The sequence below is a fragment of the Budorcas taxicolor genome, chromosome 6 (assembly GCF_023091745.1).
Source record: "Budorcas taxicolor isolate Tak-1 chromosome 6, Takin1.1, whole genome shotgun sequence".
In the NCBI taxonomy this organism is placed as follows: Eukaryota; Metazoa; Chordata; class Mammalia; order Artiodactyla; family Bovidae; genus Budorcas; species Budorcas taxicolor.
This window is the reverse complement of record NC_068915.1, coordinates 40685675-40710180: the sequence shown is the minus strand read 5'-3', so window position 1 is coordinate 40710180 and position 24506 is coordinate 40685675. Positions and strand designations below refer to the sequence as shown.

At 40.0% G+C, this 24506-nt stretch overlaps 1 protein-coding gene across 1 annotated transcript in view; it reads right to left on the bottom strand.

Moving 5' to 3' along the window:
- The window catches only part of SLIT2 (slit guidance ligand 2), a 400034-nt gene that overhangs the window by 3079 nt on the left and 372449 nt on the right, over window positions 1-24506 (bottom strand). The window contains exons 33-36 of the mRNA XM_052642277.1: window positions 22554-22691; window positions 22206-22446; window positions 20180-20310; window positions 6229-6383 (exon numbers count right to left, since the gene is read on the bottom strand). Coding sequence (XP_052498237.1) covers window positions 6229-6383; window positions 20180-20310; window positions 22206-22446; window positions 22554-22691 — 665 coding nt within the window. The remainder of the gene's footprint in view (window positions 1-6228; window positions 6384-20179; window positions 20311-22205; window positions 22447-22553; window positions 22692-24506) is intronic.

The window sequence follows — 24506 nt, the reverse complement described above, 5'->3', positions numbered from 1 at the left end:
ATCTTTGAAGAAATACTGATGCTTGGGACCTCAGCTCAGACTGATTTGATCAGATTACCTGGGTGGAGTGGGGGAGGGAGAAGGGATGCATGTTTCTTCGTTTTTATATTTTGGAAGATGCTCTAGGCAATTCTAATGCACAACTAGAATAAAGACCCTAGGTTCACTGGCAGTCCATTTTTAATTTTTAACATTTGGTTTTTAAAAACCTTCAGTTCAGTTCAGTCACTAAGTTGTGTCCGACTCTTTGCAACCCCATGAACTGCAGCATGCCAGGCCTCCCCATCCATCACCAACTCCCGGAGTTCACTCAAACTATGTCCATCAAGTCGATTATGCCATCCAACCATCTCATCCTCTGTTGTCCCCTTCTCCTCCTGCCCCCAATCTATAAAATCTAAATTTGGGTCACTGTACTTAAAAGTAAGTGGGAATGGGAAAGGGATTCCTGCTCCTTTACCTCCACACCCAGCTCCAAACCTGGACACACACCCCTGAAGCCTAGAGTTTCACAAAGCAGTTTTTATTCCCTGACCAACCCCAGGGCCCAGAGAGCTCAGAGGGCATGCTCAATGTCACTAGTAAGACTAGGTTAGAATTAGGCTGATAAGACAAACTTCCCTAATCTCAGGCCATAGTTCAGCCCGTTGATTTTCAGAGGATGAGAGCTGAGGTTCACAAGGACCATTTGCCCCAGTCCTGACAAATTTCAAGCTGGCAACTAGTCCAGTGCAACACTGGCAACGTCCCAAGCTCAGCCACAGATGTCATTGCCGGAAAAACTCACCCTGCTTCCTATCAGGATAGCACCTCATTCACATCTTATTTATTCCCTTGCTAATTGGGTGAAACATTCATATTCCAAGAAATTAGGGCTATAAAAGAAATTCTTCCAAAACCAGAATTTGCAATCTTGTGTGTTTATGTGTGTGTGTGTGTGTGTGTGTGTGTGTGTGTGTGTGTGTAAGTGCTTAGTCGCTCAGCGTGTCTGACTCTTTGTAACCCCATGGACTGTAGTCCACCAGGCTCCTCTGTCCATGGGATTCTCCAGGCAAGGATACTGGAGTGAGTAGCCTAGCCTTTCTCCAGGGGATCTCCCCAACCCAGGAATCGAACTGGGGTCTCCTGCAATGCAGGCCGATTCTTTACCAGCTGAGCTACCAGGGAAGCCCCATATACATATACATTTATATATATATATACACACACCACACATACACACATATATATGTGTAGTGTGCTAAGTTGCTTCCGTCGTGTCCGACTCTTTGCGACCGTATGGACTGTAGCCTGCTAGTCTTCTCTGTCCATAGGATTTCCCCAGGCAAGAGTACTGGAGTGGGTTGCCATGCCCCTCTCCAGGGGATATATATATATATACACACACACAAACACATACAAATTATATACACACATAAATATATACATACACACATATATACACACATGTATATTCCACTAGTGACAGTCATCTGGTAACCCTCATTTGTTAAAGCTGAGGAATCTTTCCATGACCTAAGCCAGACCCTGAAACAGTTCCTGAATGGGATCCTACATGAGGCAGTCGGGGAGGGGATGGAGCCAAGGTCTTCAGAGCAGCTGACATTCTCCCCTGCACTTGACTCTGAGTTACTGGCTGGGGTCCTGAAGCTGGGAAAGACCATGGCTCTCACTCTCTAGAAGGTTTGTTGGTTATAGAGACCAAGAACCATAGTACTCTCTGGGCCCTACCCTCTGGGTAGCATCTTCTCTCCCATTCAAAGGAGAACGAGGTCTAGCAGGCACCAAAGTCAGACAGTGGCTTATACAAAACCACTAGGCTAGAGGTCAAAGCCTGTATTTTTGGACTTTGTGCATTCAGGCCAGTCATTTCTTCTCTCCTGGGGCTCAGTTTTCTCATCTGTAATGCCCATGGACGTACCACCTGTTTCCCAGCTTGAAATACCTAAGACCCACCAAAGGGGGTGCTGTTCAGAAGGAGGCTTCCCAGGCCCCCTTCTTTCCCCACCTGAGATTCTGACCCAGAAGGAACGGGTGGGCACAGAAATGTAAACATATAGCTCAGGTGAATCTGATGAAAATGGGCCTGGTCACACTTCAGCAGGTACTGAATTAGGTGTCGTGGATTGAAAGTTGTGAGTTTGGGTTTTTAGTCTGCCTGTCCGGCCTCAGTAACTGGATTGCTTCCTAGAATGGGGTCAAAAGGACAGAATGTTCCATTTCCAGGAAAGGACTCAGTTCAGTTCAGTCGCTCAGTCATGTCCGACTCTTTGCAATGCCATGAATCGCAGCACACCAGGTCTACCAGTCCATCACCAACTCCCAGAGTTCACTCAGACTCACGTCCATCGAGTCAGTGATGCCATCCAGCCACCTCATCCTCTGTCGTCCCCTTCTCCTCCTGCCCCCAATTCCTCCCAGCATCAGAGTCTTTACCAATGAGACAACTCTTCGCATGAGGTGGCCAAAGTACTGGAGTTTCAGCTTCAGCATCATTCCTTCCAAAGAAATCCCAGGGCTGATCTCCTTTAGAATGGACTGGTTGGATCTCCTTGCAGTCCAAGGGACTCTCAAGAGTCTTCTCCAACACCACAGTTCAAAAGCATCAATTCTTCGGCGCTCAGCTTTCTTCACCATCTAACTCTCACATCCATACATGACCACTGGAAAAACCATAGCCTTGACTAGATGGACCTTTGTTGGCAAAGTAATGTCTCTGCTTTTCAATATGCTGTCTAGGTTGGTCATAACTTTCCTTCCAAGGAGTAAGCGTCTTTTAATTTCATGGCTGCAGTCACCATCTGCAGTGATTTTGGGGCCCCCCAAAAATAAAGTCCGACACTGTTTCCACTGTTTCCCCATCTATTTCCCATGAAGTGATGGGACCAGATGCCATGATCTTCATTTTCTGAATGCTGAGCTTTAAGCCAACTTTTTCACTCTCCTCTTTCACTTTCATCAAGCGGCTTTTTAGTTCCTCTTCACTTTCTGCCATAAGGGTGGTGTCATCTGCATATCTGAGGTGATTGATTTTTCTTCCGGCAATCTTGATTCCAGCTTGTGCTTCTTCCAGCCCAGAGTTTCTCATGATGTACTCTGCACGTAAGTTAAATAAGCAGGGTGACAATATACAGCCTTGACGTACTCCTTTTCCAATTTGGATCCAGTCTGTTGTTCCATGTCCAGTTCTAACTGTTGCTTTCTGATCTGCATATAGGTTTCTCAAGAGGCAGGTCGGGTGGTCTGGTATTCCCATCTCTTTCAGAATTGTTCACAGATTATTGTGATCCACAGAGTAAAAGGCTTTGGCAATGCTGACTAAAAACTCTTCTTTCCCCCTTTTTGAAAAATGTTCTTTTTCAAAAACATGGAATTCTATTTATTTACTTTCTTTGTTGTTTAGTCACTAAGTAATGTCCGACTCTTTGTGACCCCATGAACAGCAGCACGCCAGGCTTCCCTGTCCTTCACTATCTCCTGGAGTTTGCTCAAACTCATGTCCATTGAATCGGTGATGCCATCTGACCATCTCGTCCTCTGTCTCCTCCTTCTCCTCCTGCCCTCAGTCTTTCCCAGCATCAGGGTCTTTTTGCAGTGAGTCAGCTCTTCACATCAGGTGGCCAGAGTATTGAGCTTCAGCTTCAGCATCAGTCCTACCAATGAATATTCAGTGCTGACTTCCTTTAGGATTGACTAGTTTGATCTCCTTGCTGTCCAGAGGACTCTCAAGTCTTCTCCAGCACCACAGTTTGAAAGCATCAATTCTTTGGTGCTCTGCCTCCTTTACTTACTTACTTATTGGCCATGCCATGTGGCCTGTGGGATCTTAGTTCTCCAACCAGGGGTCAAATCCATACCCTCTGCATTGGAAGCACAATCCTAACCACTGCATCATCAAGCTTCTGGCCCAAGCACTCCCATTCCATACTTATTTATTCTTGTAACCACATTTTAAAGGGGTCTTAGAAGACTCAGTGAAATGATCTCTAATGAAAGTGTAAAAAAATCAGGTGAAGGACAAGTCCAGAAACAAACCAAAAGCCACAGAAGTTAGACTGTGTAAGAAGTGAATGTCAATTGCAGGTGGCTTTGGGTGCAGATAGGCCTGAACTCAAACGAGGTCTCTATCATAGCTTCATAGCTTTGTGAACTTGGACATGTTCTAGGAGTCCCTGAGATAACCCCTTAGCGATTATAAAACAAAAAATCATACCTACTTCCTACATTCTCTGGGGGTAAGACTGTAAAAGCAGCATTATGCTGAGAACACAGCAGATGCTTAGCAAATACAATTTCTTTTCTCTCCAACCACAGGCAACAATGGAGGCTCTTGCCTGTTAATGAATCCCATAGTGTGATTCCCATGAAGCAAACAGATCAGTCATCTTGCTGCCCAGACTTTCTATAAGATACTTTTATTACAATGCATTATGGTTTCATGAGGATGTGACTGTCTTCTCCACTCCCCTGGGTACAGAAGGGATGATTCTTTTTCAGCTTTTTATTCTTTATGCCTCTATTAACTTAGTTCTCAGCTTATGGGAGGTGCTCAATAAATCTTTACAGAATTGTACCAAAGACTTTTAACTACTTTAAAAAAACCTGAAATTCTATAGGAGTGTTCAAATTGTCTACTGCTAAAATTATTAAAATCAGTGGTGCTCTGGAATTTCAGAAATTTTTCAAAACTGCTTTTAGGGAAAGCTTTGAGGGGTTGGTAAAAATATGTAGCATCCCCAGGTTGTTCTTGTGAAAATAATTGATGTAAAGTTTAAAATACCTGTCATGGTGAAAAAATTGGTTACATTGACCTATTCAGAAACTTTGGCTTATTTATCTGTACAATGGGTTGATTTCATCAGTCAATTCATCTCAGTTCAATGTAATTTAATTCGACGCAACTCAATTCACCATCATATGCTTTCTTACTCATTTGCTTGAAATTTGAAATTCTATCTCCAGGTTATATCTACTCCTCCAAATTTACACAAGAGTGCAAGGATTCTCTCAGTTCAGTTCAGTTCAGTTGCTCAGTCATGTCTGACTCTTTGCAACCCCATGAATCGCAGCACGCCAGGCCTCCCTGTCCATCACCAACTCCCGGAGTTCACTCAAACTCAAGTCCATTGAGTCGGTGATGCCATCCAGCCATCTCATCCTCTGTCATCCCCTTCTCCTCCTGCCCCCAACCCCTCCCAGCATCAGAGTCTTTTCCAATGAGTCAACTCTTCGCATGAGGTGGCCAAAGTACTGGAGTTTCAGCTTTAGCATCATTCCTTCCAAAGAACACCCAGGACTGATCTCCTTCAGAATGGACTGGTTGGATCTCCTTGCAGTCCAAGGGACTCTCAAGAGTCTTCTCCAACACCACAGTTCAAAAGCATCAACTCTTCAGTGCTCAGCTTTCTTCACCATCCAACTCTCACATCCATACATGACCACTGGAAAAACCATAGCCTTGACTAGACGGACCTTTGTTGGCGAAGTAATGTCTCTGCTTTTCAATATGCTAGGTTTCCCTACTGCGGTTCTTTTTCTTTGTGCTCCTTCAGATCTCTGTCCATCCCTTATATTTGCTCATCTGCCTTCTTGTCGCTTAAAAATAGTCTTCACTCTGTATTTTCAAGCCCTAAACCACCTTTCCAACCTTCTCTCTTTATCATTCCCCTTAAGGTCTGAGCTCAACAGAAGTACTTCCCATTGCCCCAATACAATTTGTGAATTTAATTTGTTCATTCATTCATTTGATTTCATTAATAACTATCCTATCCTGTAGATGAATTTGTGACTAACAGTAAAGACACTCAAGCATAGTGACATCTGACTGAAGCTGGTAGTGTTACTCTCCTTAATGGAGCTGGGGTGGGTCATGTACTCCTCAGTTTGCATCAAACTTGTTTTCTCATCTTTTTCATTGTCTGATTTGACTTATAACCAGCTTTCTTTTTCCATACACCAGATTAAATAATTATCTGATGTGCAAATCAGCTAGCAAGTGATAGACACAAAAGAAACATTAATGTCCTCCACCCGACTACATATTAGTTAGACCCAGGGTCAGCATTACAAAATAGACTCTTACACCCATCTAGGACTCTTTCTTTTCTATCCTTGCTATTCATCAATGATTGATCAATGACCATGGCACCAGGCATCAACAACTTCAGCATTAATCTGTGATGAGAATCATGGGGTTTGGGAATCCATGAAATTTGAGAAAGGGCTTACCTCCGACATAGAGAGGGGAGTCAAAATTCAGAGTGGACTGCTTTGACAAGTTGGTAATGATTTTGGGGCTCCCTCCATCCACTGAGAGCGAGAGACTTTGATCCAGGGCAAGTAGTTCCACAATGTGAAAATTTCCATCATTGATTGTCTCCACACTAAAACAAAAAACAAAACACAATACCTTAGCTGATTCTCCAACTATCTCTTTATTAAAGAAAAGGAGGTACAATACAAACTGGACCAAGTTCTTTTGGGGAAAATATACTCCTATCTAACATTAATAAAGATTAGTAACTGATTTTACAATGAATACTTTCAGGGAGATACAATCCTTTTTTATTTCTTATGTAACACAAAAGTTTTCTTAGGTAATACAAAAGTTCTCCCATTGGCTGCCCAGTTGTATCCAACTCTTTGTGACCCCATGGACTGCAGCCCACCAGGTTCCTCTGTCCATGGGATTCTCCAGGCAAGAATACTGGAGTAGGTTGCCATTTCCTTCTCCATGGGATCTTCCCGACCCAGGGATTGGACTCAGGTCACCTGCAATGCAGGTGGATTCTTTACCATCTGAGCCACCAGGAAAGCCCTCCCACTGGGATAAGTGGAAATGAGTACATTTTATTACTGTCTAGTCACAATCTTCTGGTTTGCAGAAATTACAAAACCTAATTGTATGCATTTTAAATGCTATTAGAGTTTTTCTTCTTCAGCTGCTGTTACTCCAAATTGTGTTCAAAACACAAGGAGCCTACAGCTGTGCCAAATATACTCTTTAGGCATTGATGTTAGGGGATCACTGGTCTCTGCACTCTCAAGCACTACACAGTAACACCTACCAGAATCAAACATGCACATAAATACAGGAAGAAGCAATTTGGTAAGATCACTGTAGTTTTTGAAATTTGTTAATTGAAAATATACCCTCATTTTATTTGCAATTTTCAGAAGATTTTCCATCAAATGATATTACTATGAAGATGATTATGCTCAGTGGAGAGGCGGGAATAGCAGATTAATTGGAATGCTTAACAGAGTCATATCTAGAGAATCTAGTGATGATAATGGTTCTTCAGTTTCTCTTCTATAACTTTAAAGGGCCAGGTCTAACAATCATTACCGCCACCTTCTAAAAACTTTGAGAGGGCTTATGGAAATACATAAAATGGACAAAAACAAAGAGATTAAGAATTTTAGGTAAACAGAACATGACAATTGAAAAATGAAGTTAGGGGCAATTAGTAACTAGGTGCTATAAGGTTTAAAGGTGACTGTTACTTTAGTACAGTGTTAAATCAGGCCAATGAAACAGGGGACAAACAAAAAAATAGGACTGATAGTGAAAATTAAAGAACAAATATTTAAGATATTGATTGGAAAGACTGGAAAAATGGTTCAAAAAGGGAAATATGGGAACATATAATAGGAAGACTGGGAATACCTAATACTCCCCAAGCAAGTGTGCATGCGTGCTCAGGCACTCAGTTGTGTCTGATTCTTTGGGACCCCATGGACTGTAGCCCACCAGGCTCCTCTGTCCATGGGATTCCCAAGGCAAGAATACTGGAGTGGTTGCCATTTCCTCCTCTAGGGGATCTTCCCGACCCAGAGATTGAACCTGCGTCTTCTGTGGCTTCTGCATTGGCAGGTGGATTCTTTATCGCTGAGCCACCAGTAAAGCCCTCCCTAAGCAAAATGATTGCTTAAATTTCCAGGCACTGATACTTAAATTTGCAAATAGGTCAAACCTGGAAAATAATGAAAAAAATGTATTGACATTTCTGTATCGTTCTTATCACAGGAGTATAATCATATTCCATTGTTCGCCAGCATAGACCAAAGCGTTTTTTGTGATTTGACAATATAAACCATACTGTACAGCTGTGAAAACACTTGATGTTCTCTGGTCTTAAGTAGTTAAAAGTGTCCACATATGTGGGGATTTTGATAACCTGTTTCAGATATCTTGAAAAAAATAAATGTCAGATGTGCCAAACAATTTTTTTGCCCCATACACATTTAATTATCCCAACAAATGACACCACTAAAATCAACAGAGGAGATAATATACAAGGAATACAGGTAGGCTTGCTTCCCCTTGGGGCTCAGCTGGTAAAGAACCCACCTGCAATGCGGGAGACCCGGGTTCGATCCCCGGAGAGGGGAAAGGCTACTCAGTTCAGTATTCTGGCCTAGAGAATTCCATGGACTGTATAGTTTATGGGGTCGCAAAGGGAAAGGCTACTCAGTCCAGTATTCTGGCCTAGAGAATTCCATGGACTGTATAGTTTGCATGATTGCAAATTTCACTACATTTCCAACTACAGGTGTGCTCACTCGCATCTGACTCTGTGACCCCATGGACTGTAGCCTGCCAGGCTTCTCTGTCCATGGAATTCTCCAGTCAACAGTACTGGAGTGGGTTGCCATTTGCCCCTCCAGGGGATATGCCTAACCCAGGGATTGAACCCATGTCTCCTTCATCTCCACTAGTGATCAGCAGATTCTTTACCACTAAGCCTTCTAGAAAGTCCAATATACAAAGAAGATACTTCATAAATAAAGCTACATATCAACTGTTAGTGATCTTAAATATGACTCTTCAAAAGGCATATGCTGAATAGTAATAGTAACTACTAGTTAAACATACAGATTTTGGAGGCAGATAAACCTGGATTTGAATTCTGGTCTTGAATTTATTAAATGTTTAACTTTAGATAAGTTACTTAATTGCTAATAAACTTCAGTCATCTCTTCAGTAAATGTTAACAAATATTCCCCCTTCCTATGGTTAAACTGAGGTCTATCCCTGTGAAATATTTTTTTTGTTTGTTTTAATTCAGAGCAAAACATCTAGCCTATAGAAAGTGCAAAGTTAAATGGTATGCATTGGTATTCTCATCTGCATCACCATCATTATATAAATAATTGGATACTATTTCAGGATCTTCTTCAAGAGGAAATTAAATTAGTTCAGCTTTATTTTTAACATTGACTGTAAGATGGCACTAAAGATTGGTAGAAATATAACACAAGCACACAACGCTAGCACTACTGTTGTTCAGTCACTCATTTGTGTCCAACTCTTTGCGACTTCATGGACTGCAGCACGCCAGGCTTCCCTGTCCTTCACCATCTCCTGGAGCTTGCTCAAACTCATGTCCATTGAGTTGGTGATGCCATCCAACCATCTCATCCTCTGTTGTCCCCTTCTCCTCCTGCCTTCAGTCTTTCCCAGCATCGGGGTCTTTTCAAATGAGTCAGTTTTTTTGCATCAGGTGGCCAAAGTATTGGAGCTTCAGTTTCAGCATCAGTACTTCCAGCAAATATTCAGTGTTGATCTCCTTTAGGATGGACTGGTTGGATCTCCTTGCAGTCCAAGGGACTCTCAAGAGTCTTCTTCAGCACCACAGTTTGAAACCATCACAGTTCTTCGGCCCTCAGCGTTCTTTATGGTCCAACTCTCACATCCATACATGACTACTGGAAAAATCATAGCTTTGACTATATGAACCTTTGTCAGCAGAGTATATGGGTCTTTGTTGGCAAAGTAATGTCTCTGTTTTTTAATACACTGTCTAGGCTGGTCATAGCTTTTCTTCCAAGGCGCAAGCGTCTTTTTATTTCATGGCTGCAGTCACCATCTGCAGTGATTTTGGAGCCCAAGGAAATAAAGTCTGTCACTGTTTCCATTGTTTCCCCATCTATTTGCCATGAAGGGATGGGACCAGATGCCGATGTCTTTGTTTTTTGAATAATGAGTTTTAAGCCAGCTTTTTTACTCTCTTCTTTCACTTTCATCAAGAGGCTCTTTAGTTCCTCTTCTCTTTCTGCCATAAGGGTGGCAGAAGTCTGCATATCTGAGGTTATTGATATTTCTCCCGGAAATCTTGACTCCAGCTTGTGCTTTATCCATCCCAGCATTTCTCATGATGTACTTGGCATATAAGTCAAATAAGCAGGGTGACAATATACAGCCTTGATGTACTCCTTTCCCAATTTTGAACCAGTTCTTTGTTCCATGTCTGGTTCTAACTGTTGCTTCTTAACCTGCAGGAGGCAGGTATGGTGGTCTGGTATTCCCATCTCTAAGAATTTTCCACAGTTTCTTGTGATCCACACAAAGGATTTAGCATAGTCAATGTAGCAGAAGTTTTTCTGGAATTCTCTTGCTTTTTCTATGATCCAAGCACTGCTGCTGCTGCTGCTAAGTCGCTTCAGTCGTGTCCGACTCTGCGCGACCCCATAGACGGCAGCCCACCAGGCTCCCTCGTCCCTGGGATTCTCCAGGCAAGAACACTGGAGTGGGTTGCCATTTCCTTCTCCAATGCATGAAAGTGAAAAGTGAAAGTGAAGTCGCTCAGTCATGTCTGCTTCTTAGCGACCCCATGGACTGCAGCCTACCAGGCTCCTCCGTCCATGGGATTTTCCAGGCAAGAGTACTGGAGTGGGGTGCCATTGCCTTCTCCAGATCCAAGCACTAGTACCATACAAATGACACGTGTTCTCATCAGTAATAAGCTTTTTAAGAAAAATTTTTGTTGGAGTATAGCTGATTTACAATGTTGTGTTAGTAACAAGGCTTTAATAGATGGTTTCTCTCCCAACTAGCCCAGGAATAAAATTCTATGGAAAATAATCTTCTATGTTGGTTGCAAACTTGTGTTTACTAAAAATCACTGAACTGAAAAAAAAATATGTAATAAACTTATAATGAGAGCTGAAGATTATGAAAATGCATATGAGATATATAGATGTAAAACTTGTTTTTTGATCCTATTTTCCCATTTATAAGTGAAATTCAGAATGACTACATTTTTCTCTTCCCAAAGGCTTTCAATGTCTAATCTGATGATTCCAGAACTTGGTAAGAGTTACCAGTGAACTTAATTCCATCTATATTTCCCAGGAATCAAGTGAGGCTTTGCCAAGCTTTTAAACAGATAAGTACTGTGAAATTAATGTTTTTAGGTTCTTTGGTTTTAAGATGATATTCTGTGGATGGAGCCTGAAAAGAATATGGCCAAGCTAGGAGTATTCAAAATTAGTGTTTTCATGCTGTTTCCTTAAGCCAGAGATCTGGGGTTTGTCCAGGAGTTCTTTATTATCTATATACCCTTTTAAAATAAAAGCAGTGATTGACACACTGGTTGTTGCAGAATAAAACTGAGCCATCATTGATTTTACAGTCTATCATGGTCATCTCATACCTATCCACTTGCAATGTGTAACATCCTTCTGCATCCTGATAAGTATTGACAAACACTCTCACTTCTCCCTAGGGAACTATACATTCCACGGACTCACAAAAGTCGCAAGTGAACCACTTAACAGAGAACCTTTCCGCTGGGAACATAAATTGCATTTACTACCGTATTATGTAATTCAGTTTTACTACACTCATCTATTACCTGAGATTTTTTTTCTTGTGTTTCTAAATGGATGTGTGAAAGCTGTTACTCAATTGTCTCGTGCTTTGCTACAGAGTTTAAAAACTTGGGGCTTAAAAGAAGAGGGGTCTTAAATTGTCTTTGATTGCCTTTATATCTGCAGGACACATTAACAAGGACAATATTTCTTTCTCCATGGTTAATCTTAAGGTATTTCAGTAGTGAAGATAAATATTTCACTTCCTTTGCTTATGTGAACCCCTGCTTTTTGCCTTAAAAATTTTAAAGTATTTGTTGGCATACTCTGTGCAGTGGAATAGGAATCAGAAACTAGACAAATTCAACTGGCCATCTCATTTTGGTATCTCTGGGCTAAAGATGCTTCATCTGTGAAGTAGGAATGCTAATAAAACAATTTCCCTGCCCAATTGTTTAAGTGGAAAGAAATGAGAAGCCAAATGGGATTAAATGTATTTATGTACTTGCATAAGAGCTTACAGAAGAAGTTTTTACAAAATAATTTATCAAGTAAATGTATTTTGGAGCAAATTCCAGATCTTCCTCAACTTACAACTGAGGAATATACTCACTATAAAGTGAAAATACGGTTAAATTGAAAATATACTTAATACACCTAATTAATTGAACATCATAAGCTTAGCCTGCCTTAAGCATGCTCAGAACACTTACACTGGCTTCAGTTCAGTTCAGTTCAGTCGCTCAGTCGTGTCGACTCTTTGCGACCCCATGAATTGCAGCATGCCAGGCCTCCCTGTCCATCACCAAAGGTGATGCCATCCAGCTATTTCATCCTCTGTTGTCCCCTTCTCCTCCTGCCCCAATCCCTCCCAGCATCAGAGTCTTTTCCAATGAGTCAACTCTTCGCATGAGGTGGCCAAAGTACTGGAGTTTCAGCTTTAGCATCATTCCTTCCAAAGAACACACAGGACTTATCTCCTTTAGGATGGACTGGTTGGATCTCTTTGCAGTCCAAGGGACTCTCAAGAGTCTTCTTCAACACCACAGTTCAAAAGCATCAATTCTTCAGCGCTCAGCTTTCTTCACAGTCCAACTCTCACATCCATACATGACCACTGGAAAAACCATAGCCTTGACTAGATGGACCACTGTTGACAAAGTAATGTCTCTGCTTTTCAATATACTACCTAGGTTGGTCATAACTTTTCTTCCAAGAAGTAAGTGTCTTTTAATTTCATGGCTGCAGTCACCATCTGCAGTGATTTTGGAGCCCCCAAAAATAAAGTCTGACACTGTTTCCACTGTTTCCCCATCTATTTCCCGTGAAGTGATGGAACCAGATGCCATGATCTTTGTTTTCTGAATGTTCAGCTTTAAGCCAACCTATTCACTCTCCTCTTTCACTTTCATCAAGAGGCTCTTTAGTTCCTCTTCACTTTCTGCCATAACGGTGGTGTCATCTGCATATCTGAGGTGATTGATATCTCTTCCGGCAATCTTGATTCCAGCTTGTGCTTCTTCCAGCCCAGCGTTTCTCATGATGTACTCTGCATATAAGTTAAATAAGCAGGGTGACAATATGCAGCCTTGATGTACTCCTTTTCCTATTTGGAACCAGTTTATTGTTCCATGTCCAGTTCTAACTGTTGCTTCCTGACCTGCATATAGGTTTCTCAAGAGGCAGGTCAGGTGGTCTGGTATTCCCATCTCTTTCAGAATTTTCCAGTTTATTGTGATCCACACAGTCAAAGCCTTTGGCATAATCAATAAAGCAGAAGTACATGTTTTTCTGGAACTCTCTTGCTTCTTACAGTTGGCCAAAATCATCTAACACAAAATCTATTTGATAATAAAGCATTGACTATCTCATATAATTTATTGAATATTGGATTGAAAGTAGAAAAGCAGAATAGGATAGTTGTAAGTATACTGGTTGTTTACACTAGTGGCTGACTGGGAGCCCATGGCTAGCTTGCTTCCACTATCCAGCATCTCAAGAGAGTATCATACCACATATAGCTAGCCTGGGAAAAGATCAAAATTCAAACCTCTAAGTATGGTTTCTACTGAATGGATATTGCTTTTCCACCATCACAAAGCTGAAAAATCATTAACTTGAACCATCATAAGTTGGAGACTGTATGTATGTAATTTAAATGAAAAGGCTCTAAAAAAAGAGAGAAACTTCTACATTTGAACATAAGGTAGGAGTCACATGTAAAACAATAGTATTTGCACCTGAGTCCTTATTCTTCAGCATCAGTGTATCTGAACATGAAGAGTATCCATAAATCTCAGCATTACCAATTATCCTACTCTGCCTAGACTAGGCACTTTACGTTAGTTACTTCCAAGTCTCCCCATGAAATGGAAGTGCAAATTGTCAAAGTTACAAAGCTGATAAAAAGTGGTGCCTTCCCATCCAGCCTGTCAAGCTGAGTTATTCACCTTGGAAAGAAGACTATATAAAGTCTATCTACTGTCTGTCTTTCCAATGATATTAATTCTTTTTTTCTTAATGTAAGCCTGTATCTTGCATAAGCCAGAGGCTGTGTAGCTAAGCAAGCCTAACAGTCTGCAGAGGCAAGTCCTCTGAAGTTGTGCAGGTTCCCTGAGTAATGAAAGTGATGAAGGCATGGTCTGGTCCTGTGCTTTTGTAATGTGTACATCTGATTTCCTAATTTTTAAATAGTAATGACTATGTTTTCAAAGAAGCTGTCTGGTTTGGAAAATGACATTAATTTGAATCTAAAGAAGGAAGCAGACAATTGTGATTAACATTTTTTTTTAAGTTTCTGCCTATCTAGATGAAAAGAAGGTCTTTTGAAGGGCAAGTGATTATCAGCCTACTTGAGAAAATAGTGTTACTCTGTCCCTGTCTGAGGGACTACTGCTGATGCTGGCTTCAAGTTTGGGCTGTCATTCATTCATTCATAGCACTATTAACAAGTCCCTCTTTATGCTATTCTCTAAGCATTCTAACAATTAGGCATGCACGCCATATTCTACATCCATCCATTTGTTGGGCTGCTTATGGCATCTTTGTTGCTGCTGATTAGCTCTCTTAGCAGGGTGCAGGCTAATATTTAATAACTGGCTCTCTGAAAAACAGAATGAGTCCGGATTTGTAGCATCTGGTGATTACTCTGGTGGAAAATATTCCCAACAAGGCTGACATCAACTATGAAGTCTTGAAACTTGGATAAGAGAAGCAATGCACACCATCAGCTCTCAGAGCACAGCTCAGATTTTTCTTTCACACAAATGGTTTTCACACAATTACTTTCACACAAATGGTTTTCACATTGTTGTCCCTGGCCCGGAAGATCAGATGGAAACGAAATGAAAACTGAGGCTCATCTGGGATCTGAATCACAAACTAGAGGGTGGAGCCCAATACTCTGTATTTTAACATACCTTTTAGGTGACTGTGGTGCAGCTTATGTGAAAACAATTGCTCTGCATCAGTGCATGTATGCAGGCCCTGTTAACAGTATACATGTCTGCAGGAAATCATGTAAGAAATATAATGAGGGAATGTGAACACTTTAGTTCTACTGGAAAAGAAACCAGTACTACATCTCGGTTTTCTTAAACACACTTACAACTTGTTAAGTACTACCTCTAAATGTATTTCCATGAAATAATGGTTCTCATGTCAATTCATTTGGGAAAATAATTGACATCTAAGATCAAAAATTTTAAACCCAAAATACACTACAATAGAAACAATATTAATGGATGCCAATTTCCCCTAATTAAACAGATTTCATTTTACTAAAATAAAAAAAATCCATTCCCATTAATGTAGAAAATTAACTAGGTAATTCAAACAATGCACCTGGTGTACAAAATTATTCCCATATGTGATGCTCCAATGGCACATTAAATAATGCATAATTTGGAAAACAAAGTCTTACCAAGGTATATTTCATGTAACATAAAATCATTCAATGAACTGAACTCAAATTCTCCAAGGTAAGGATATGTAAAAGCATTCCCTTTTAAAACATTAGCATAATGTATATTTAATAAAGTTATATAAAGTGGAAACACATCAAGATTTGAAAATTTCATTCAACCAAAGAAAATATTTATTAAGCCCCTTAGGTGAAAGCTGATGGCAACAGTATTATTGATGGGCTTTGCTGTAATGATGGAGATGTGGTACTTTTTATCAGAGTGCATATTCTTAGAAGGCTTGAGCAAGGACAGAGGCATTTAAATAAATGCTAGAAAATTAGTAAGAGCAGAAATAGGGCTTCAGACAAATCTCAAGTTGAAGGTGAAAGAAAGAAAAAGGTTAAGAATAATTCATTATACCTACAATGACCAAGAAGATGGTGATGCCTCTCAATGAAATTACGAATGTACCAGGGTGAAGCAAAGGAAATGAAGTTAGTTCTGGACATTCTGAACTTATGATCCAAACAGCTATCATCACTTATTATTTGGTATGCATTATAAATACTCCACATGTATCGAATCATAAAATTTTTACTACAGTCCTACAAAGATGAAACTGTGATTTATTATCTCCTTTTATCAGGTGAGGACCAGAATTCGACTAAGACACACAGTTAATAGCAAATCTGGGACTTGAATCAAGGCAGACTGTCTTTAGAGTACCTGTTCTTTTCCATTGCTTCAGTTTTGGTTTTGAGTTGTAATGATGTTCAAATGGTTCAAAAATCAGAATGATATAAAATTGTATTTATACACCAGTTGTGACTCCATCACATTCTTTCCTCTCTATCCCTAGTTTTTTCTTTATGAAAGTACATGAAAATAAAAATACAAAGACACTCCTCTCTACCTTACTTTGTTTTGACACTGCTCTCTACACTTTTTTCTTTTGAACTGAGCAACAGACCTTGGAAATCTTTCAATATCTTACATAGAGAACTTTCTCCTTTCTTCCCCTCCCTTACTCCTTTTTCCTTTTACAGTATATTCCATTGTGTGGCTGCCCATTGAAACTTGGGGCTTGTTTCTTAACTTTTGTTTTTAGAACCAATGCCACAGTGAGTTACCTTGTGCATACATCATTTCTATGTCTCTAGGTATACCTATGGGATAAATTTCCAGAAGTGGGAAAGCTATTTCCAAATTCCCCTTCACAGAAATTAAAAACATGATATACTTCTAGGATAGAGGATAGAGGATGCACTTTTAACTCTTGCTGCACTCCAGAAATAGACACCAGAAAGATTTTCCTCTGTTGTTAGAAGGAGATGATAATGAAGACAAAGTAAGGTAAAAGTGAGGACAGAGCTAAGTGTAGAATCAAATCCTCAAAGAGATTTTATGGGGTAGGTACTATATTATTCGGAGAAGGCAATGGCACCCCACTCCAGCACTCTTGCCTGGAAAATCCCATGGACAGAAGAGCCTGGTGGGCCGCAGTCCATGGGGCTGCTAAGAGTAGGACACGACTGAGTGACTTCACTTTCACTTTTCACTTTCATGCATTGGAGAAAGAAATGGCAACCCACTCCAGTGTCCTTGTCTGGAGAATCCCAGGGACGGGGGAGCCTCATGGGCTGCCGTCTATGGGGTCACACAGAGTCGGACACGACTGAAGCGACTTAGCAGCAGCACTATATTATTACTTACAGATGAGAACTCTAAAGCACAGAAAAATTAATATTATGAATTCTGAAGCACAGAAAAATTAAATACCTTGCTACAGTTTATATATAGCAATTGAACAAGCCTAGATCTGAACACATCTTAGCCACTATGATTTAGTTCAGTTCAGTTCAGTCACTCAGTCATGTCCGATTCTTTGTGACCCCATGAACTGCAGCACCCCAGGCTTCCCTGCCCATTACCAGCTCCTGGAGCTTACTCAGATTCATGTCCACTGAGTCGGTGATGCATCCAACCATCTCATCCTCTGTCGTCCCCTTCTCCTCCCACCTTCAATCTTTCCCAGCATTAGGATCTTTTCAAAAGAGTCAGTTCTTTGCATCAGGTGGCCAAAGTACTGGAGTTTCAGCTTCAGCATCAGTCCTTCCAATGAATATTCAGGACTGATCTCCTTTAGGATGGACTGGTTGGATCTCCTTGCAGTCGAAGGGACTCGCAAGAGTCTTCTCCAACACCACAGTCCAAAAGCATCAATTCTTTGGCGCTTAGCTTTCTTTATAGTCCAGCTCTCACACTATGATTATTACTTCTCAAAAACTAGATTCTCCTAAGGTGTTGAAAGAATTTAATGTTCTTAATAGTGTCTATGTCACAGGAACTTTTTTCCTACTTATTTGGAATACTACTATAGTCATATATATATACATGTACATTACCTATATCAGTAGATCAATAAATCAATCTATGTATGGTCTCTCTATTCAAATTCTTGGTGACTGTTGCTTCTTTTCTTTTACTTAAAAATAATGCAATAACATTTGTCGATTGTTTTGATATAAACTTTAGAGCAAGAAATAAACAAATGCTATGTTTTCCCTGGCCCTCATAACAGATGCCTCTATTAGATGATCTTCAAGCAGAAACCTCTACTTCTGGTTCATAACAAAAAGTGTGTGATATGATACTATTCTTTTTTTATAGATGTTACAAGGCATACTCTATTGTTAGGCAAAAATAGTAATGAACATAAACTCATAATAAGCTCTTTAGAGTAAGTCCTCATTTGGATTTAATCACTTGGGTTTTTACAACTCACCTAGAAGCATTTTAAGTGTATTTTATGTGAACACTAGCTTTAATAAGCCAACTCCAAGAACTTTTACTATAGTTTCTGACAGTTCTATGCTGTTTCATTGCATAAAATAAGACAAACAAACAAAACACCAAAAATGAACCATAAAATCAATACTCTGAAATCTTTTTAGGAGCTGAAACAAATTGAGGCTATAAAATTTAAGACCTATCAACATTGAAAATATTGGCACTAATTCATCACCATTTAGAGATGAAGTAACTATTGTAATCTACTTGGAAACCAATAATTATGTGTTTGTTTCCAGGCTCTAAATATTCCCAAGTGGGTTAGCTTACGATGAAAAGGACTTATTGAATTCCATTCATGGCTACAATTGGCATCTAATTCCCAGAACCATTGTGAAAGATTAAATAACATGTGAAACACATGGAAAATATATAAGTATGACGTCAGTAACATAGAGGTCAGTATCTCCATTTTATGTCTCAGTCAGTGCCCACAAGCTTGGTGCCCAGTGTGTTTGGTCTACAAATGTGTTTTGTTTGCCACAAATGGCATTTAAAAAATGTGAATCATATTTAAGGAAGGAAAACTTTATATTTAAAGTGTCAATTTTTTTCTTGAAAAATCAGAAGTTCTGGCAAAACCTGGGTCCACATTTTCACATGGTAGCATTCAGGGAGACCCAAGTAGAAAAGGTCTAGTCCTGTTTTGACAAAGATTTGCTTTTAGTTCACTCTCCTTACAACCATTCCTATTATGGTGCCAACACCAAAGCTATTTATAATCCAAAAATGCTTCTCTAAAAGGTTAGAATCTTTTCAAGAATAAAAGAATGAGAGCACATATCATTTGTTTGCAATTAGCCTACAGTTCATTTAAGTTATCCACCTGGAAAAACTGACTGCCTATGAATTTGTGATCCTGCTCTAGATGGTGGCAGTTATTTAAACATGTGAAGAAATAGACTCGATAACTAGGTAACTTGTCTGCCAAATGATTGGTGTTGAGACCCAAAGGAGGGGCTCTGAAGGTTATGCAAAAAGCATACTTTGAGCAGTGTATCTTCCTCCATTCACATATCAGTATATCATTACCGCATTCAGTATATCATCAATTCAGTATGTTATTAGAAACTTCCAAAATGAATGATACGATTATACACATCTTGGAGGTGTCCATTGGCTTCTCATGTGTAAGCTTCTTAAGGGCAGGAACTTTGTTGCTGAAAGCTTAGAACTATGCCTTACACACGTCAAGTGCTCAATAAATACAGACTGCATGAATAGTAACTTTAAATTTTTCCCTGTGCTGGGCACCCTGCATCTCTTTCTCTAGAACTACTCTCCATCCATCTTCTCCCGGTGCCGAGCCCTGAGAGGCTCATGTGTGAGCTACATTACCGAGATCAGTGGGTGGTCTGATGTTTTCTGGCATCTGATTGGCCAGAAAGAAGCATGGGCAGGAGGCTGTTGGGAAATCGAGTATTTAAAACCCTGATTCCTTCCCTGAGGCTTGAAAGCATTCCTCCATTGAAGGTGGAGATGCTTCTTTCTGTCAGGCAGTCCTCTCCACAATTCGTTTTCTGAGCACTGACTTCCATAACTGCTGTCTCCCCTCTTTCCTTCAAGCCCACGGGCAGGAGCAATATCCCAAGTTACTAATTTCAGATCACTCCACTGTCCCAACCAACCTTTGTAAATAGTCATCTAATAAATCCTTCCTCAGTTATCCAACTTGAGTATGCTATCTGATATTGCCAGGCCTCTAATATACTTACAAAGTCTGCTGTAGTCAAATTATTCCTTCCCTTCCCATAACACAACAATAGAAGAGAAGCAGTTCTGCATTAAGCAACTGTTTTCACCTTTACCAGTAACTGAGAGATCCTCACCTGTAAATGGCAGAAGCCGGGTGGGAGCCGGTGTCATAGCTAGCACGAACACGTCCTCGGTAGAGCTCTACAGCAATATGGTCTTTATCACCCTTATACAGGAGGATTCCACTGTCTTCATCTGTGGCAATCTGGTGGGAAGTAACCTTGAAATTAGCAGGATGAATAGCTGTTCATACATACTTCATTAAGAGGAAACAAGACGTCCTAGTGAAGAGACTTTTAGTTTATTTCTTCTTTACGGCTCTGAGAAAATACTACTACACACTGAAATGATTACTTGAAAGATGACCTGTTCCTGGATTACTTTGTTATAAATAAATTCATAAAGAACTTCAGAACGTTTTTCTACATTCGTAAACACGTATTTACTCTCTTTCCATGCATATTAGCAATGTTAAAGCTTAAAGATTCATGTCGAATGAAATATGCAAAAATAAGGACATTACACAATTTATACTTCAGAAAATTAAAATTGAAAAATATTTTCCATATCAAGTTCACAGTGCCTAATGTGAATTAAGTTTCCCCTCTTATATATTAAGCTATATTGTCTCAGCCAACACTGATAAAATCTAATCAGGAATAAAATGATCACATTTCTTTTCTGTTAAAAACAATAATAAGAAACACTTAATATGCTTCAATTAAAAAATAAATTAATTTAAAAAGGAAGCCAGTCCCAAAAGGAAAAAAAAAGAAACTCTTAACATTACTGAATGTGCTTAGAACTTCCTTTGTGGGAGATTTTCACTTACCTGCTCTTTTTGCTCCTGTTATGGATTTAAAAAAAATTTTTTTATGGCATATGTGAAATGCGACTGTATTGAGCACAATGGATTTTCATGTTGCATGTTAAATTATGCCATGATTGGGGGAAATCTTTGTTTTTATTCTGCTTTCTGATTTTTTCAGGTTTTCAAGGACCAGGAAAAGTTAGGACTTTAGCCCAAACACCACTGAGTACTTCTCATAACAACTTGGGTAGCAAATGCTTGAAATTAGGGAGGCAGTCTTTTTAAAGAACGTCAGCCTGGCTTCCGGGGTCCCATTCCTCGTGATTTTCCAAGAAGCCTTGGCCCCTTGCTGGAGTGCCAGGGTAAAACAAATAAGGAATGAGGTCATGGGAATTTGGCTACACGCATTTGAATTCAAAACATATTGAAATATCTTGCTGAACAGATAAAACAAACATGCAGCCGCAATCTGCCCCATGTAAATTTATGACCCCTAATCTAGCCTAACCTCGTCTATCGGGGTCTGAATGACTTGCTCAAAGGTAAACGGTGACTTGGTGGAAAGACTTAAAATTTGAGTTTGTAAATTCAAGTGGAAGTTAAATGACACTTGGCTGAATATTCTGTCAAGGTGTTTTCTGTCTCATCTGTACTCTTGTCAGCTGCAGATTTCCTAAGGAAAGCTCCCCACTCGGCCCACCCTCCCACTGTATATAACCTGGACTGCAGAGCCACAGAAATAAATGAATCAGATGGCACTGTGCATGCGTGCACGCTGAGTCACTTCAGTTGTGTCTGACTCTTCACGACCCTGTGGACTGTAGCCTGCCAGACTTCTCTGTCCATGGGATGGTCCAGGCAAGAATAATGGAAGGGTTGTCATTCCCTCCTCCAGGGGATCTTCCCCACCCAGGGATCGAACCCGCATCTCTTACATACCCAGTATTGGCAGGAGGGTTCTTTCCCACTAGTGCCACATGCTAAGCCATTACCTAAGCACAAAACAAAGATATTTTGCTGCTCTCTTTCTCAGTGTGAATGTGTGTGTGTGTGTATTTTTTGTGATCAAGTAGTGAATAAAAATACGTGGTGTCCATTTAGGTTTAACAGACAGAAATGTTAGACTAACAGGAACTTTTCACACAAGTGGCATTATCTGTCATTATGCTATGCAGTATGTAACTGTCCGTTTAAGAAACAACATCACTCAGAAATCGCCACGCACATTTATGCTTGGAAGCTGAGCTGATTTCGGATGAGATCAGCTCTTGGTAGTGGGGGAACCTTACCTGAAGAGTGATGTTTGTTTGAGGCCGGACCTTGGCAGAAGGGATCTGAAGATAAGACTCTTTGTTTACAAAATTCACACTGACCAGTTTTTCACACTTTTCTCCCTGGTAGCCAGGCAAACACTGGCATATTGGCTCATTGATCCTGATGATGCATTGAGCTCCATTCTGACAGTCAAAATTATCACAGGGGCTGGTACGGGGGAGAACCATGGGTGGAGAAAACTCACAGAACAAGCCACTGCAGAATGAAAAGAAAAAAAAACACGTTGATTAGATGTTACTTAATTGCCAATAAGAACTGAGTCCTATAATACTTTAAATACAAACATTCACTTGCACTTTTACCTGTAGCCTTCAGGACAGGTGCATGTATAACCGTTCACTGCATCGGTGCAGTGGGCTCCGTTCTTACACTTGTTATCTTGGCAGTCATCGAAGTCGATGTCGCAATGTTCACCTATGTATCCTGGAGTGCAGTCACATCTGTTTGAACAAGCAGGTAAATAGTTTCAAACCTAACTGAGCCGAAATGAGCACAACAGTTGCATTTCCGCTAGGAAACTGGTACTGCCTTTGAGAAAACATATTTAGAACAAGCTCATAAAGCCTAAACATTAACAGATGCCTAGAAAACAGTACTGATCTGCAAAGCTTTCCATGCTTTCTCACTGTGATCTCTCAGAGGAACAGCAATTTCCCCTCTCAGATGACAGTATGCCTCCGCAATCCAAATAAGATTAGACTAATTGCACTGGGGTTCATTCTTTCCGCTTTCCCTCCCTCCCTCCCTCTCTTCTTCCCTCACTCTATTTGGCCATGGTATCCTCTATTTCCAGCTAATTCATCTGAGTACTGACATGATGAAAGTGTTGTGTTGTAAAACTTATTATGAACCTTAAGGAAATTTTTAAGAACAATTAACATTTTTAATTTTCCAATAGAGACTGGATGCACTAGAGTAAAATATAATTTTATGAAAAGCAAACATATTAGCATTAGTTACCCTCTAATTCACCATGAATCCAGAGTCCTGTTAGGGCAAAATGGGGGCTGACCTAACTGGGTAGAGCAGGGAAGGTGATACTAAATTCCTGGGACCCAACCCTGGACAGCTTTTCAGACTGTTCACTTTGGTGGTGTGGGGCTGCACAGCTGGTGAAGAACCAGGGATGATAATACAGCTGATGTTCTTTGAGCATATTGCTTCAAGCCTTGTTCTAGTCACTTTTTCATATATGGATTCACTGAATTCTCTCCACAGGCATGTGACATTGGTGATACCATGACTCCTTGCTACAAGTGAGGAAACAAGACACAAACTGATTAAATGCCTTGCCCAAGGACATCCAACTTGTGTGCCATAGTCAGGAACTGAACCCAAGCAATCTGATAAGAAAGCCTGAATTTCTAACCATAGTTCTATGCTGTTAAATTAGTTACTCGGTGTTCCCTTTAAAAACTTTTTCATCAGTGCTGACCACTGGAATTCTATCCATGATACCAAGACCCAGTACTTTAAAGGTGCTCAGAGAAAAGCAATATGGCATGTGTAGCAATTATTAAACTATGCTTGGTGAAGCCATTGGAACTCCTACAGATATGGCCATAAATAGGGAGGGGGCTGCTGGCAGCTTCCCTCTGTACCCCGCCACCCAACAACACTTTACTGCTGTGATTCATTAGCTTTACACATTGGCTTCCATGAGTATAAGGATTTACTGACTTAAAACAAAACAAAACAGGACATTATTTTAGCCTAATAGTATTTGGACTTTGCAATTAGGCAGAGCTGTGTTCATATTTTGGTTTCATTGTGAAGTGTATGTAATCTTGACTACAGTGCTTAATCTATGTGTTCCTCCCATCTATAACACATATATAGTAATTTCCATCTCACAGGTGTTTGTTAAAAAGTTTAGATAAAAACAGTATCTACAAAATAATTTGCATAGCATTTTCTATATAATGCATGATCAATAAATGATAGGTTTTAAAAAATAATTCTATATAAGTCTTTATAATTCTAAAAAAAATCTTCATGGTTTAGACTGTACTAATTATTTACTTTTCTATTTCAAAGCCATTAAGATGTAAGTGAATACGGATAGTTAAAAATACTCTAGTGAATGTGAATATTATTGAATGCCAAAGGTTTTGCCTGAAAATGCAAAATCAGGATTTAGGAGTTACTGGAGAACTGATGAATTAATATAAATGAGAGTATATACAGTCTAAGGGCACCACAGACAGCCTTGCATGTATGAATTAAGAAATAAAATGAGCTCACTGCATAAGCAT